The 14970-nt window shown below is 37.7% G+C and overlaps 2 protein-coding genes across 3 annotated transcripts; both read right to left on the bottom strand.

Annotated features, from left to right (window-relative positions):
- Positions 1-658: 658 nt before the first annotated feature.
- elob (elongin B) lies at positions 659-7550 on the bottom strand. 2 transcript variants are annotated; one of them, XM_031318980.2, is made up of 5 exons: positions 7359-7475; positions 4355-4455; positions 4129-4263; positions 2375-2483; positions 659-2148 (listed from the first exon to the last, which is right to left on the bottom strand). In XM_031318980.2, exons 3-5 carry the CDS (start codon positions 4249-4251, stop codon positions 2036-2038), a joined length of 345 nt encoding a protein of 114 aa, XP_031174840.1. In that variant the 5' UTR covers positions 4252-4263; positions 4355-4455; positions 7359-7475; the 3' UTR covers positions 659-2035. The 2 variants fall into 2 exon arrangements, with proteins under 2 accessions (XP_031174840.1, XP_031174839.1); XM_031318979.2 differs by lacking the exon at positions 4355-4455 and having other exon boundaries at positions 7359-7550.
- A 1082-nt stretch (positions 7551-8632) lies between these two features.
- zgc:153292 (uncharacterized protein LOC100003014 homolog) lies at positions 8633-14791 on the bottom strand. Its single transcript, XM_035996890.1, has 13 exons — positions 14508-14791; positions 13605-13806; positions 13386-13418; positions 13023-13138; positions 11721-11832; positions 11450-11482; positions 11313-11345; positions 10965-11198; positions 10223-10326; positions 9723-9888; positions 9471-9533; positions 9191-9296; positions 8633-9133 (listed from the first exon to the last, which is right to left on the bottom strand). Exons 1-11 carry the CDS (start codon positions 14570-14572, stop codon positions 9489-9491), a joined length of 1143 nt encoding a protein of 380 aa, XP_035852783.1. The 5' UTR covers positions 14573-14791; the 3' UTR covers positions 8633-9133; positions 9191-9296; positions 9471-9488.
- Between the last annotated feature and the right edge of the window lie 179 nt (positions 14792-14970).

Here is a 14970-nt window from a genome sequence, read left to right on the forward strand (position 1 = left end):
ATTTGTTGCCTTTTCTGTTTCTGTTCTGTTTTATATGGTTGTAAATTTAATATATTTTGGTTTTGGTCTGTTGTTTGGACAAAACAAGTTATTTGAAAACGTCCACCTGGGTGCTGGGATGTTGTGATGGGCAGTTATCAGTATTTTATTGACCATACGATTGATTGAGAAAACAATCATCACATTAAGCCTTAATATTATCGTTAGTTGCAGTCCTTTAATCTTTACACGTTGCTGTTTTTGGTGTTGCTAGTTCTCCTTTTATAAGATGATAAACATGAGCAGAACCACACATTGTTGCCTTATAAATGTAAGTCTCCATCATCTACTGTATAAAAATAGGTCTCCACACACCCCAGTAACAGTCAAGACATCCAATACGTTTTGCTGCAGTTGTATTGTTTCATTGCTGCTCCCGTCATCAGTCTTAATGCTAATGCTATTCTATATTGCAGTGACTCTTAATTTGCACTTTAAAAAAAAAAATTATATATATATATATATATATAAATAAAATAAGCTGCTGTTTACAAATGCAATGCAAAATCAATAGATTGTATTCCTCCAGCTGTGAGCGTGCACACTAACAATATTGTGTTAATACGTCGTCTTCTACCTTTGACTTTAATGCATACAAAAACACCACAGTGCACAGGAGTGAAAAACAGTTGTTTTAATGTTAAATCAGTTAGAAGTGCAACTTTGATCATGTTTAACAGCCTCAATTTGCAAATGTTAATGTCAACTATTTCATTCAACACCCCCAGGTCAGAATATACTTTCCTGTTGTAACTAATGGAGGGTTTAAGTTTTTGAATTGTAGTTTTCTAGATCATGAGACCTAGTGTTATACTTTAGTTTGATGCGCAGAGAAGTTCATTTCTAATTCACCTTTTAATTTCAGGAAAACAATGTATTAACGGGGTATAATACAACACAAGTTGCAGAATGAACTCAATCAAAATGGGCAGTGATCTTGGACAATGGAGAGTTAAAAAATGTGCAGCCCACTACTCACAGGCATGGTTCATAACTTAATACATGACATACGGTTTAGGTTTACTAGAAACAATTAGCCCCACTAATACAAGTCAAGATCTCAACATATCCAAGATGTCATTGGCTACAATCAAACATTGGAGGGGAAAGTTGGCTAGTCCCCAACTTTGTTAGTAATGTAAAAAATAAATCAATAAATCACTATTAATACATTTTTGATTGCTGCTCTGCCTGTCGGACATTTAACTTTCAACACCAGGTCCACGCCAGCGTTACATGTGTTGTAGATACCCACAACTGAGCGCATTCAGTCTCAGTAACTTCTATGAGCAGCTACAGTAGGAAAACTACAACTACTGATAGGTCAAGTACCAAGAAATGTTCATCTTAATGCCAGATCTCCTGCCAACAAGTGAATCTATTTTATTTCAGATTCATATTGTTCAAAATGTTTTTGAAATACAGATAGTAACTTAGAAATTCACAAACTCCTAGCTATTGTCGCAACACATATCCAGGCCAAAGACCAAAAACATGTTAAATCCTAGTAATAGTTTAATAAAGAAACACACAAACATAAAAGCCTAAAAAACGTCACACCCTATCGACTCCCACGTTTAAGCCAAGCAAAATAAAAAACAAGTAAGGCAGCAATAACCTTACCCTAAATAAAGACTAGAATTAATTAAATACGAGGTACAATTTTTTATGTTCAGCCGTTACCAATCCCATGGCTGACTGACAGTGTTGTGACAAGTCCGTCAGGTATCTCTGAAGGGTCTTGTGTGAAATTTTAAATTTATCTAGCATGCGTTCACTGATTTCAGGACAAATGAACCACTTTGAAGCACCCGCCCTCACATTTACAACAAGGAGAGTCCATGTTTGTAATTGTTTGTACTCAGCTGAAGATCTGTCGTCAGCAAGGTAAAACTCCCCTGCGGAGGCATCACTTCCCAAATTTCAACCCCTCCCTCCCCACGTGCATCCTCCCTCTGACCCGCTGTGCGTCCCTCTCGTTTCCCTGCCCCCTCCCTCACTGTACAGCCTGCTCGTTGGCTGTGCTGCCCGAGTCCTGGGGCTTCATGACGTCAGGGAGCTCTGGGGGAGTGGAGAAAGGCTCGACCCTCAGCTGCTCAAATGAATCATCTGAGAGAACGACCAAGGAAGTGACAACAGTGAAAAGAGAGGGAGAGAAGATACATAAAAGTAAATCAGAGCAGAAAATCAGAGCTACTACCGTTCAAAACAACTTGCTCAGTTCAGACTGGACTAAGAGTGGCTCAAAATAAAACAAGTCAACGGATGGTGCCATGACTACAACACAAACTGAAAATAGTCTACTATGAAGTAGATTTAGGAATGAACTACTTACCACTCAGGCGGAAGGCTAATCCCACTGTGGCTGGGGCCTGAGGTCGGGCTGTTTGATTTGTAAAGCCACAATTTCCGAGAGTTTGACCGTCATTAAGCATCACATCATCCTGGTTAAGAAAAAAGAAGATAAAAGTAGTGTAGAGTTAGTTGTTCATTCATTCACTACATTTTTATGTTACATCAGCATTTCCAGGTGTCTGAAGAGATTTAGGAGACCACGTAGCCAGTGCAGTGAAATGGATTTCTCAATTTCACACAATGCTCTCTGTTGTGAAAACTACTTGCGTTCCTTTAAGCCCACAAGTTTGTATTCAGTATCATTTAAGTTTCAAGATAGAAGCTGGAAGAATCCTGTAACTATTGGGTAAATCAATGATGCAGGTAAAAAGTCATCCAAACTTTGCATTTGGCTTTTTAACATTGATAGAGGTGGGTGAAGGTTTTATGTTGCAACATCAATATGATATAACACATTTTTCAATTCATCGTTTAGTATACAAAAATGGTTTATAAAAAAATGCCATTTACAGATTCTCCAAGCCCATCGTGATATCTTCAACTTGCTTTTTTGGTCTGTCCAGAATTCAGAAACCAAACAAATTCATATAATGTCAGGGTATATATTTTCATATCGCTTACCCTGACATTTACCTTAATCAGGCAGTGCTAAACCATGAATTTAGATTGTAATATTGGTCTAAACACTGCTTAGGTGGGTATGAGCAACAATGACAACCAAGAAGCTGTTAGCTATATGTATGTAGTCCACTAACTGGTCATCACACTACATAATAGAGCTCAACAGTCCCGCCCCTCCTCTGAGAGACCGTGGGTTCCGGAGGTATATTTCCCATTCATTTCTCCCATTGACGTCTGGAAAAATCCATATATAAAGAGTTTAAGACCATGCCTTAGGCTAACCAGATGGTACGTGACTCATAAGCATACAACGTATCATTTCGAGTAAAAAAAACAAACAGAAAATCCCCAAAAAGTAAAAGGTACAAGACTGTGTACATATCGTCATCTCAGAGCAAAGGAACTACTCATCCCATAAACCACCGCGCACCACTGAAGAAAGGAAGCTAACATTAGTTTAGCTAACACCTAATTTGGCTAACCGCTAGCTGAGACAGCATGTAATAACTTTAAAAGACCCTCAAAATAAAACCTGAAAATAACCGTTAACATATATAACGGCTGTTACGTCAGCTGTAGACGGCTTTACCCAGTGTTAAGTTTCAGTTAACGTTATTTTAGAATGAATCAAGCTGTCAGCTAGCGGTTAGCCGAATTAGCTGTTAGCTAAACTAACGTTAGCTTCCCGGCAGAGGCTAACGTCAGAAGCGTGGAACAGATCGTGATTCGTGCAGTGTCGTAAATCTTCGTGACGGATCGTGCAGGCAGCACGGATCGGGTACTGACACCCCCCCTCCTCACCAGCACGAGTTCCACCAATCAGAGGCATCACTGTGGGCTTGTTCAGGATTGTGGGTAATGAAGTACTTATCCAAGACATCGCGAATAAAAGACATTTATCTCAAAACAAGGGTAGTGCCCCATGATTTGTGGTGTCTATATGAGCATATACAATCGCTGAGTCATGTCGGCATGCTGGTTTTAAGTCTATCATCGACGGTTACGATTTTATGGCTTATACTCCAATTTGTCAATGGAGAAATTGCATTGTATTTTTACTTCCGGAACCCGCTGTGGGCGGGACTGTTGAGCTCTATAAGGCAATTCATTTACCTTGTAAAGTCTCTGATCTTCAGGTGGTCTCTTTAAAATGCCTTCAACAATGCGCTTCAGTTCATAGACTGTGGTAGACTCTTTGGCATCTGTGAAGATGGTTGTCTTGTGACGTCGGATCATTAGAAACACATCCTGAAGTGAGATCAAGTGACAGAGGAAAGCGTGGAAATGAGACACTGATGATTTCCAAGAATATTCACATCACAAAAACTTCATTGTTAACCTTATAAATGCCATTTTCTCAAACAGGAGGAAGCTGTAACTCTCTGGAGGCACAATTCACCCTGAAACTCGTTTTCACGTTTTAAACAGGTTCCTCCAAAGCTAGAAAAACAACCAAGACTTCAGTTAGATATACAGTATGTCTCATCTATACTAGCATCCCGTTGTCTATTTCAAACCCACAAGCCCCAATCACCCAATCTAGCTATTACTGGTCGTCTCAATGGTAAAACCTCCACAAAGTGTTGCAATCAGCAGATAGAAGCTTTATCATTTGCAGAATGGGGGAAGAAGTATTCAGATCCCTTATTTAAGTAAAAGTACTAATACCAAACTGTGAACCTACTTCACTACATGTAAAAGTCCTGTCCTTAAAACCTTACAGGGTAATTTCAGGTGGGGTTTTTTTCAACCTGGAACCTATTTTCCCCATGCATTGATGTCTAAGTGGCTAATGTGAACAAAAATATTTGAAATTGGTCCAGTATTGAGTGGGAAAGCTGTAACCGGCAGCCGCAAACCGGGCTGCAATGTAATCCTATAGGGCAAATCGTCAATTGTATCCACTAAATCTGCTGTTTTTGCCACTGACATGCTCAGATTATTATTCTAAGTGTCTGACAACATTATGGAAATGATCCCTACATAGATAGACCTTTTGTTAAAGAGTAAGATCACTTTTGTTTAAAACAGAAACAGCTCAAAAATCGCTATCGCCAGACTCTATTTAAATAAACAATACTTTTAGCGTGTATAGAGCCAGCATATTTTCACATGTAAATGGGTGAATTAAGGGTTCATTTCAACCAAACCAGAGTGCCGATTGTTTTAACAGTGTAAAGACGAACCAAGATGGCTTTTGATAGTTTTGTTTTGATTCTGTCGACTTTGAATGAAGTATTTCACGTTGAAATAATTACCGTTTATTTAAATGGAGTCTAATGGGTTTGGCCGCTAGCAATTTCGGGGACGTTTCATGTTAAACAAAAAGGATACTCTTTAATAAAAAGGTCAACCTCTGTAGGGATTCTTTCCATAATGTTGTTAGACACTTAGAATAATAATCTGAGCATAGTGGTAAAGCAAGCATTTTTTGTGGACGTAAATTGAAGGTGCGCAAATGCCCAATACCATAACATTGTAGCTTGTTACGCGCTGCTGACTGCAGAGGTCTCGCTTAATACTGGACCAATTTCAAAGATAGTTGTTCCCTTCAGTCACTTAGACACGAAAACATAGGAAAATAGGGCCCAGGTTGAAAAACGAAGTTACCCTTAAGTAAAAGTATGTAAGCATTATCAGCAACATTTACTTAATGTATCAGTGTTTTACTATTATATATGATGCATCTGGAGTAACATTACTGCTGCATTAATATGCATGTTGCATTTTACTGCTGTAGATGTTTAAGGTTGTGCTAATATGAACTCCTTTATATATATTGTAAGATCATCATATGTTTGTAGCGTCGCTGTCCTGTAAGAACCACGTATCTCTAAAAAGTCAACTTTTCATGAGCTCAGAAAAACGGCCCTGTTTTCAGGTTTGTGACAACGCATTTTCCAGCTAATCCAAGAGGGTGTTTGAATAGTTAATCTAGCTGAAATAAATTTCTCAACACAAAGTAACACTTCATCGGTCAGTTTATCAGAAACACTCAAAATCAACACATCTGGACATACGTGATTTTCACTGGACAGGAGGGGTATGGAAATTTGTAATCTGAAAAGTATATAAAGCGTTCAGAAAAATGTAGTAGAAAAAAGAATGTAAATACTCAAGTGAAGTACCTCGAATTTGGACTCAAGTACAGTACTTGAGTATATGTACTAGCTACATTCCACCACTGTATTTGCAAATGTTAACTAATTAAAACAAATGCATGGGGTTAGTAATGTGCAACTTATTGTGGATGGCTTGTGATCGAACATCTACAGTATACTGAGCCACCGCACAAAAGGATTTCCAAGTAAAACCCCGACACAAAGTTATTGATACGTTTGAATATATCATGACAATGCAAACTAACAATATGACATATGTAAATCAACTCAAACACTTAGGTTAGGTTATGTTAAATGAAGGTGCATACAATTAAACGTGCCGTGATAATAGTTAAAATAGTTAAAGCAGCACATTAGGTGCGGTTAGTAGCTTCTTGTTTGTGTACGTCAACTGCCTGTAACGTTACTAGCCAGGTTATAACTCTGCGGAGGTTAAGCTGTGTGGCAGCAGCACTGGTGGTGAAGCTGGCAGCGACAGTATATTTTGGCGAGTTAGTTGATAAGCCGGTTAGGTTTAAACCAAAAGACACCTCTACTCCATAACGTCACACCAAGGCGTTTAAAGTCACACGGTGCGGCAGCTGCTAGATAGCATCATGACGAGCTAGCTTAGCTGTGGCTACTAAGGTAGTCGTTATTAAAACAGCTGCTAACGTTAGCTGGAGTAGCTTCCTCAATAGACTGTCCCCTCTTAAGATGCCACCTATTAAGCACACTTCATACATGTAACTGTTAACACCAAGTGTTTGTATCTATGATGTTTTATAGACAATAACGTTAGCCGAGCTACAGCAGCTGCTGACAACTTTAGCTAGCTAGTTAGCCGCTTTACGGCTAGCTAGGCAAAGTTTGCTAGTTGAGCTGTCACTCATCCAAAACAATGTTAATTTATACGCCCCTTTTCGTCTGGACCATTGTCTGCTAATCCTGCTATCGATTCGAGCATTATAAAGCAATGTCCAGCTAGCATGAGCTACTGAGCTAGCTAGCTACTGTGTTGACGTTAACCAACGTGGGGAAGCTAACCAATGTTAGCAAGGGTTAGCTAAACAAAGGCATCAGCTTTTGGATGATCGTTTGTTTGTGACAAGCTCGGTTCAGCTACTTAACGTTACAGCATACGTTTTAACGCGTAGAGAATGACTTAATGACTAATTAAAGTAAGGTTTGGCTAGTTAACAGGCCTTTACATTTTGAGCTGTATCTGTTTTCCTCACTCACCATTTCTTGCGGTTGGTTGCACACAGAAAATAAAACGCCTCCACTGCACAACGACAACTGTGAGATCACAGCAGCATCAGACAGCAACACCTGCAACTCCCACGTCAACCAGCAGATGGCTGTACCTGAGCTTTATGTCTTTTATGTTCGCAAATTGCCACCCGGCGGAGCATGTTATTGTTGACACATTCCCTTGTCTTTTACATATTAACTTTATTTGCTTTTTATTATTTTTTTTGCAAGTTGATCTACTGTTCCATTTCCTTAAACGCCTGAGCTAGTACCCAATTAAATATAATTATATAGCCTAATATGGTCAGTTGTTCTCAGTGTCTCCTTAACTTTCAACTCTGGAGAGTTGTTTTGCCTCTCATGTAGAATAGTGTTCACAAAAACAAATTGAATGTTTCACGTTTTTTATTCTCAATGACAGTTAGAAAAAACTAAACTAAATGAGAATGTAACTAACACACACACACACACACACACACACACACAGTAACTATCCTTCCCATGGTCTTGCATATACTGTATGTGATATTCACACTATAGGCCTATAATTATATGGACTGGTAGGGTACCTGAAATGTTTTTTCTTTTTAGTTAAAACTACTTTTAAAATGTCTCTCATGTGTTTGAAAGTACCCCAGTCAGAATAAAGTTTGAATCTGAAATTCACTAATTATGATACAATATCATACAGACTCATTCATGAGAATGCGTTGAAGTCTCACAGCTTTAGGTTAATTAGCTAAATATACCAGCACAATTTAACAAATTATTATTCAACAGTATTTGTTAAAGTATTATGGTTTTTCAAGTAGCTTCATTACTCACACACTCATGTCTATGGCATTGTGGCTTGGTTGGCTGGTCAGCGGTCGCAACAAAATATGTGATACAGAAAGACCTAAAAAGTTACACATACATATACACACTTGTCATACTATTTCTAAATGGTTATTATAATTTGAATATATATATATATATATATATATATATATATAGATAGATAGATAGAAGGTTCCAATTTATCTTTGCATAACTTGAAATTGCATGTGGTGTAGATGCAACTCAGATATAACAGATGTGATTCTTATGTTGTAGATGACCTACATACTGCATTTGTTAAAAGTTAACACATTAAAATGGTTTTAAGTTGAGTCATGGTGCTGACAATATGTACTGCTGACAAAGGATTTCATTTTGAGAACACATGATCATTGGAGTATTTTGTAGTCTCATTTTGAATATTGCATACATAATCAAAACAGTTCTTATTTAAAGCAAGTTTATTTAAATGTTTTACATTTTATATACACATTAAACAACAATCAAGCACAGCAGCCTTAAATTTGCCAACTGAAATGTTTGGACTACAGCTGACTTACAGTCAAGAAATACCACTTATAGCATTGTAAACAGGAGGCCAACATACAAAATGTGTTATCTATAAGACTCATATGGCTCAAGCCTAAATTAACATCACCTTTCTAAACTTTTGGCCATGACTTGGACTGTAAAAGACTTGTATTTAGTTTGTCATGACTTGACCCCTTGGCTTCCCCTCTCGTACCAAACTGCTCGCTTGGTCATTCTGCTACATTTTTTAAAGTATTTCTAAGGCAATTCATTGTTATACAATATTAACATCTGAAATAAAATATTACATCCAAAAATATGATACAAGACTAAACATGGCCTTCCACTGAGCTGATGGACAAACAATGGGTCAAAGCCAAAATATACTTGAACAGGATGAAAACGTCATGGAGCTGTACCTGTCCAGTCAACAATATCCCCATCCTGGTCAAACTATCAGCATGAAGTACAGTTGAATTCCAGCACTTTTCCATGACATCCTTCCATACTTCCCATGACTGAAAAATACTGGTTTGTTAATAAAACCAAGCCCAGTTCACTTCCACATCAATTGACCTGAAAAATTAAAATACTGAGTGTCACGTAACCATTGTTCTCAAATTCACAGGCTCTCTCTTTCTGGAAAACACCTCGAGAAAGTGGAAAGTTTTTTCATAAATTCCATGATCCCAGAAAAACGTAGATTATTATATTAAATTATGTACTGGCACAAAAATATATTAAACTCACCAAATACACTTCAAATATCTATTTAACCACGAAAGCACACTCTCGGATCTTGGAATAAGCATACTGTGGAACAGAGAGGCAAGAACACAAGTCACTTTACAGTGTATATATATGAGAATGCGTGAATGAGAAATGAATGAGAAAGCGTGTCCAAACTTTTGACTGGGACACACACACACACACACACACACACACACACACACACACACACACACAAAGATCAAAACTCAAATGTTCAAAACCCACACTTACATTCAGTTCTCTGGGGGATTGGATGGGCTCCAGTCCCTTACAGCACAGCACTGAAAAGGGCCTTTTCTTAGTCTTTGAGTGCTCTCTGAAACACAGACTGAAAACCTTGGCAGGCAAGTAGACATCCCAGTCAGCTGCATGCTCCTCTATTAGATCACTTACCATCCTGTTGGGGAGCAGCAAAAGAAAACAACACAAAACATGAGAACATTTTCAGTTATAGGTGTATCCTTAATGCATTTATCAGTTTAAAAGAAAAAATTCACAGGATACATTTGCGCACTGCTGATAAGCGCTAAACTATCAGTTTTGTCCAAACTTTTCTCTGTGCTCCTTTCTTGATTTACTGTGTTTTTCTATATTCCTCTCTGTATTCCTCTGGCTAGCTGACCAACAACACCAATTGGTTGGAGCTGGGAGATGCATCAATGCATTACAGATATAGTAATATGTGAATAAATATTGTCTGCAATGTTGACATTGCACTGGTAAGTACAGACCTGTCAATCAGCTGCTGTGTGATCAAATCCAAGGTGCCCGTCTGCTGATGATAGACGACAAGAGTGACGGTGACCTTCAGCTGATCTTTCAGTTCTCTGTTGATCTAGCATGGATACATTCACACATTATATCTACGTAAAAACGCTGTTTATCTAGGTAAAAAAAAATGTGTGGCAAGCTACAATCCCACTCACATCTGTTACTCAGTGGAATTGTCTTTCTTTAGTCTTTCTGAAAACTCCTGAGGTTTTCTGCCAATATTCTAAGCAACATAGATGTCTACTATTGTGCTGGATAGTCAAATCAATCCGAGCACATGGTTATTTTAACCAAGATAAAATCACAATAATTTAGTTAACAACAAATCCTATGCTGCATTCACATTAAATGGGATGGTAGAAATGGTAAAGATCACATGATAACAACTTGCGAACGTTCATGTCACTGCAGAACAACATCCGAACAACAGAGTTGCAGTCTTATGAGGGTTATACATACTGTGCATGGACAATATACCACTATATCTCTTACAGTAGGTTTTATTGAACCTTAAATGACAGCCTTTGGCTGATAAGTGGCATCTTTGTTTGTTTGGTTTTCAGGAACTTCTGTATTAAAAGTGGGATATGTCCGATTGCAACTTGGATGTTAATGTATGAGCTATTACAAGTCAATACATTTCAATAACTTAACAATATCTCTCTATAACAATATGAGCAGTTCAAGCAACACTGCACTCACTTTGTGGACTATGTCATGAGGCAGTCTGGAGAGGATTCTTAATGGGTATCCAAAGTGGGCGATGATGTCCACGATGTGCTTCGCCACATCTGGAGGGAGACACGACTGCATAGGCACAGCTTCCACCCACTTGGAGTAGTAGTCGGTCACAGTCAAGATGTATTTGTGTCCGTTCAGTGTTTGAGGCAGCGGCCCTCTGACATCCAGGCCAAGCCACTGCCACGGCTCTTTCACCTGCCATCACAACGTCACATCATGCATAAATACAATGTGATGGCAGCATAATCCCAATCACTTAAGTCTGTATTTAATGTTGCAATACATTCCGGTAATCATGTTGTAACTTGCCTCTATCACCTTTTCAGGATCTTCACAGCCTGTCTGTGAACGTTACAGACGGACAGTTGATTTAAAATGCTTCATAATACAGAAGTCAGAGTATAAAATACAAACTATTGTGATGTTAAATCATGAGGACTACTTACACTCAAGTTATCATCTGGAGCCCACAGAATATCCTGTTGGTGCATGTGAAAAATGCACATAAACAAATTGGATATAATTATACACACTGTTATAAACAACAGTATTTGATAATAAACTGCAATAATGAAGGTAAAACTCTGACAACATAAAGCTTTTGATTTGCCTAATGTCATATCATACTTGCTGCCACAATTTAAATAAACAGGATGAGACCATCAAGTTCTCAAAACACTGATTAGTTATCTTACTATAATATATAATACCTCTTACCCGTGGTACACAGTAATCTCCATGGAAAAAATGTGGAAAGGAATCTATCTTCATGAGCCCTTCATCTACTATAATCCTCCATTTGTCATTTGACTTCTTTGGGTCTTTGTCTCTGAACAGAAAACCAGAAAAGGTCAACACATTAAAGAGGCAACAATCCAAATGGGTACAAAATGATGTAGCTGAAACAATTGATCAATTATTCAATTATACTATTTTGATAATTGATCAAACGTTTTAGTGATTTTTCAAGCAGAAATACCAAATATTCTCTAGTTACACGTCCTAAAAAGATTTGCTGCTTTTTTTTGTTTTACATGTTATTAAACCGATTTATTTTGGGTTTTGGACAAAACAAGAAATTTAAAAGATGCCATCCTGGACTAATTTTTGAATAGACTTTCTGGCATTTGATAGACAAAACGATTAATCAGGAGAACAATGGGCAGCTTAATTGACAATGAAGATAATCATTACTTGCGACCCTAATTATACATTTCCTCTTGGCTTCTGATGCAATCATACAAATGCTAGAAAATGACCAAGGTTTTTGGTAAGGGGTGCAATAAATTCTGTCTAACCTAGTAGCTGGATAACTGTCTCACTTTAGCAGCTCTAAAGAAAGTGGTTAGTCAGATATAAGATAAATGCCCTTTCTCTCGTGAATCTCTGTTGTCTTTACAGGCCTCTCCGTGCAGTAAACCTGTCAAAACTCGATGAGTGCACACAAACACATCAGCATGACATGTTTTTGTCTCAGGGCTTGCAAAAGTAGGCTTGCAGGCATGAAAGTGAAACTTACACAAACTAAAAAAACAAAGTTTTGAGGCAGACGTCTATATGTCAGGATTAAAACATTCAGTCTTTAAACATTAGGAACAGTATCTTATAAAATAAATACATATTTTTTAATGATAATATTCCAGACCATTAAACCACAAGCAGAGTGACAAAAGAATCATGGACTGAAACTGAATTGACAGTAGATTTATGTACATCCACATACAGTATTACTTCTCAGAGTGGTTGTTAAGAGAACTTTCTAATTATGATATATCTTGTTTTCAGATCCTCTGCCAATCTAAGTAACTGCAAAACAACAATTCAGAAAGAAATGGCCATCTGGAATGAAGAAACCGAAGAACAACTGATCAGCATGTTCAAGAGAAGCTAGCTCTGTATGACATTACATAGAAACTTTATGCCAACAGAGTGAGAAAAACATAACTGTGGAAAGGTAGGAAAGCAAAAATACAATAAAAACAGTGGAGGGTTAAGACTTCTGTGTCTATAGTAACATACCCAGCAGGCTCTTCTTCTGTCTGGCAGGGTTCTTTGTTCTGGACTCTTCTCTTTGCTGCAGGAGTGGTTGTTTGAGACTGGGCTGGAATCGCTTTTGAGGCTTTAACATCAGGTGGCTGGGTTCACAATACAGAGAAACAACACACACACTGTGTTCAGAAATGTGTACTGATTGTGATTATAAGCTTTTAATATACTGACTCCAGTGTGCTAGAGTGAAGTAAAGACAGAATGTAATAACCTTGATTTTTAATCCCAATCCAAGAGAGCTCCATCAGAGAGAACTAACAAGCATGCTAAAATGACAACAACTACTGAATCACATAATGTTAACAGTTAAATGTCAATATAATAGGCTCTCACCTTGTACCTTTTACTTCTTGGGTTGCTGGAAGGCTACATCAGGTGGACAGAGATAGAGAATTATCAGAAACAGCTGAAGAGGATTTCTTTTCATGAAGCTGCTGGCCTATTGAAGGGTTTTACTGTTTTGTTCTGAAACTACTACTTTTTCACTCAATGAGGCAACTGATGTTTTATTTTTTTACATGATCCACTGATACGCAATAACTACATACAAACCATTCTTTTCTGTACATCGCCAGGGGATGAAAATATGGTGGGAACTGCATCTTCTCGAAGTTTCACACATTTGCCTGTTCTATCAATGCATTGTTCTTCGAAATGATTGATGCACAGCGCAGAGAAGCGAGATGGAGTCCAGTCCTTCCACTTCATGTTGATAAGCCATTTCTTGAGTTTTTTGGGATTGTACAAGGGAAACCTGTAGTAGCACACAACTTATTAAAACAGTCCTGATCCAGAAATACAACACTGAACTCCATTTAAAAGGCAGTAACGTTTGCCTATTAGTTCTCATTGGCAAAACGTTCTTCATAGTAAAACATTACTTAAGCCTTTTTCTAAAATGGAAGGAAGAAGGTACGGTACAATATATAATATATATTGTTTATTTTTGGCGTGATGGATGTAAGCAAAATACATCAAACATAATTTTGTAAAACACTGTTGCAAAGTGATGAAATGTTTTGTTAAGGTATGTCTGGATCAAAGTCCATTCTGTCCAATAAATCATATTTATACAGTTTTGTTAGAGGGTATAATATGTTTCACTGCACTGATCATTCATTTCAAAGTTATTTCACCCCTCTGATGGAAACAGCTGAGCTGAGGTGAATTTTAGCTGCATGTGTGCTGCCTCCAGTCTCAACTCTTGCAATGGTATAAAACGAAGACAAACAGCAAACTGAGAAGCTGGAACCAGGCAATGTTTGGCATTTTTGCTTGAAAAATTACTTAAAACGATTATAAAAAATAGTTGCCTGAACGAAGTTAGGCTCACCCTGTATCCTTTTTTTTAATTCGTATGATTCATGCTAATGTTTATGTTAGCTAGCTAGCTAGCTTGACTATTCAGAAATCGGCCGTTTATTCTGTTTACGAGTGACAAATGTTAATACTCACTTAAAATACTTCACATCTGACTCGCTGGAGTTTTCGCAGTTGTAAGCACATTTATATCTTCCCATTTATTACACAATTTCGTTTAATTTACGAACAAACAAACTGATTTTGTGTCTAAGAGTGACCAGCAATAATAAAGCTGCAACATCCGGTCAGTATTTCCAAAATAATACCTTCACATGCGCTCATATGTTTGAAAACCTTTGGAGTAACAACAAGCCATAGACTCAATTTTAAAATAATTACATGGTATTCAACAGTATATAAATGTATATTTTTGCTTGTCTTGCATCGAACACTGTTGTATAGCTAGTCAACGGCATGTAGCTAGGTTAATTAGTGATACAAGCCTTTATTTCCAAACCAACGGATGTTGTTTCTTCTTCGTGGCATATTTAATTGCACATAAACGCCATATATATCTATGATAAACGCCACCAGAGAATGTCTAATAAGGGTAGAC

This window comes from Sander lucioperca, chromosome 21 (assembly GCF_008315115.2).
Source record: "Sander lucioperca isolate FBNREF2018 chromosome 21, SLUC_FBN_1.2, whole genome shotgun sequence".
Taxonomy (NCBI): Eukaryota; Metazoa; Chordata; class Actinopteri; order Perciformes; family Percidae; genus Sander; species Sander lucioperca.

Bases quoted from the DNA above. Each gene is read 5' to 3' on its own strand.
- elob (XM_031318979.2), bottom strand. The intron at 2,484-4,128 runs GTAAATGAATTG...TTTCTTAACCAG, and splicing joins AAGATCAGAGACTTTACAAG to GATGATGTGATGCTTAATGA. The intron at 2,149-2,374 runs GTAAGTAGTTCA...TCGTTCTCTCAG, and splicing joins ATTAGCCTTCCGCCTGAGTG to ATGATTCATTTGAGCAGCTG.
- zgc:153292 (XM_035996890.1), bottom strand. From the start codon at position 14,572: ATGGGAAGATATAAATGTGCTTACAACTGCGAAAACTCCAGCGAGTCA. The intron at 13,807-14,507 runs GTGAGTATTAAC...GTGCTACTACAG, and splicing joins TCAGATGTGAAGTATTTTAA to GTTTCCCTTGTACAATCCCA. The intron at 9,534-9,722 runs GTAAGTGTGGGT...TCTGTTCCACAG, and splicing joins AATCCCCCAGAGAACTGAAT to TATGCTTATTCCAAGATCCG.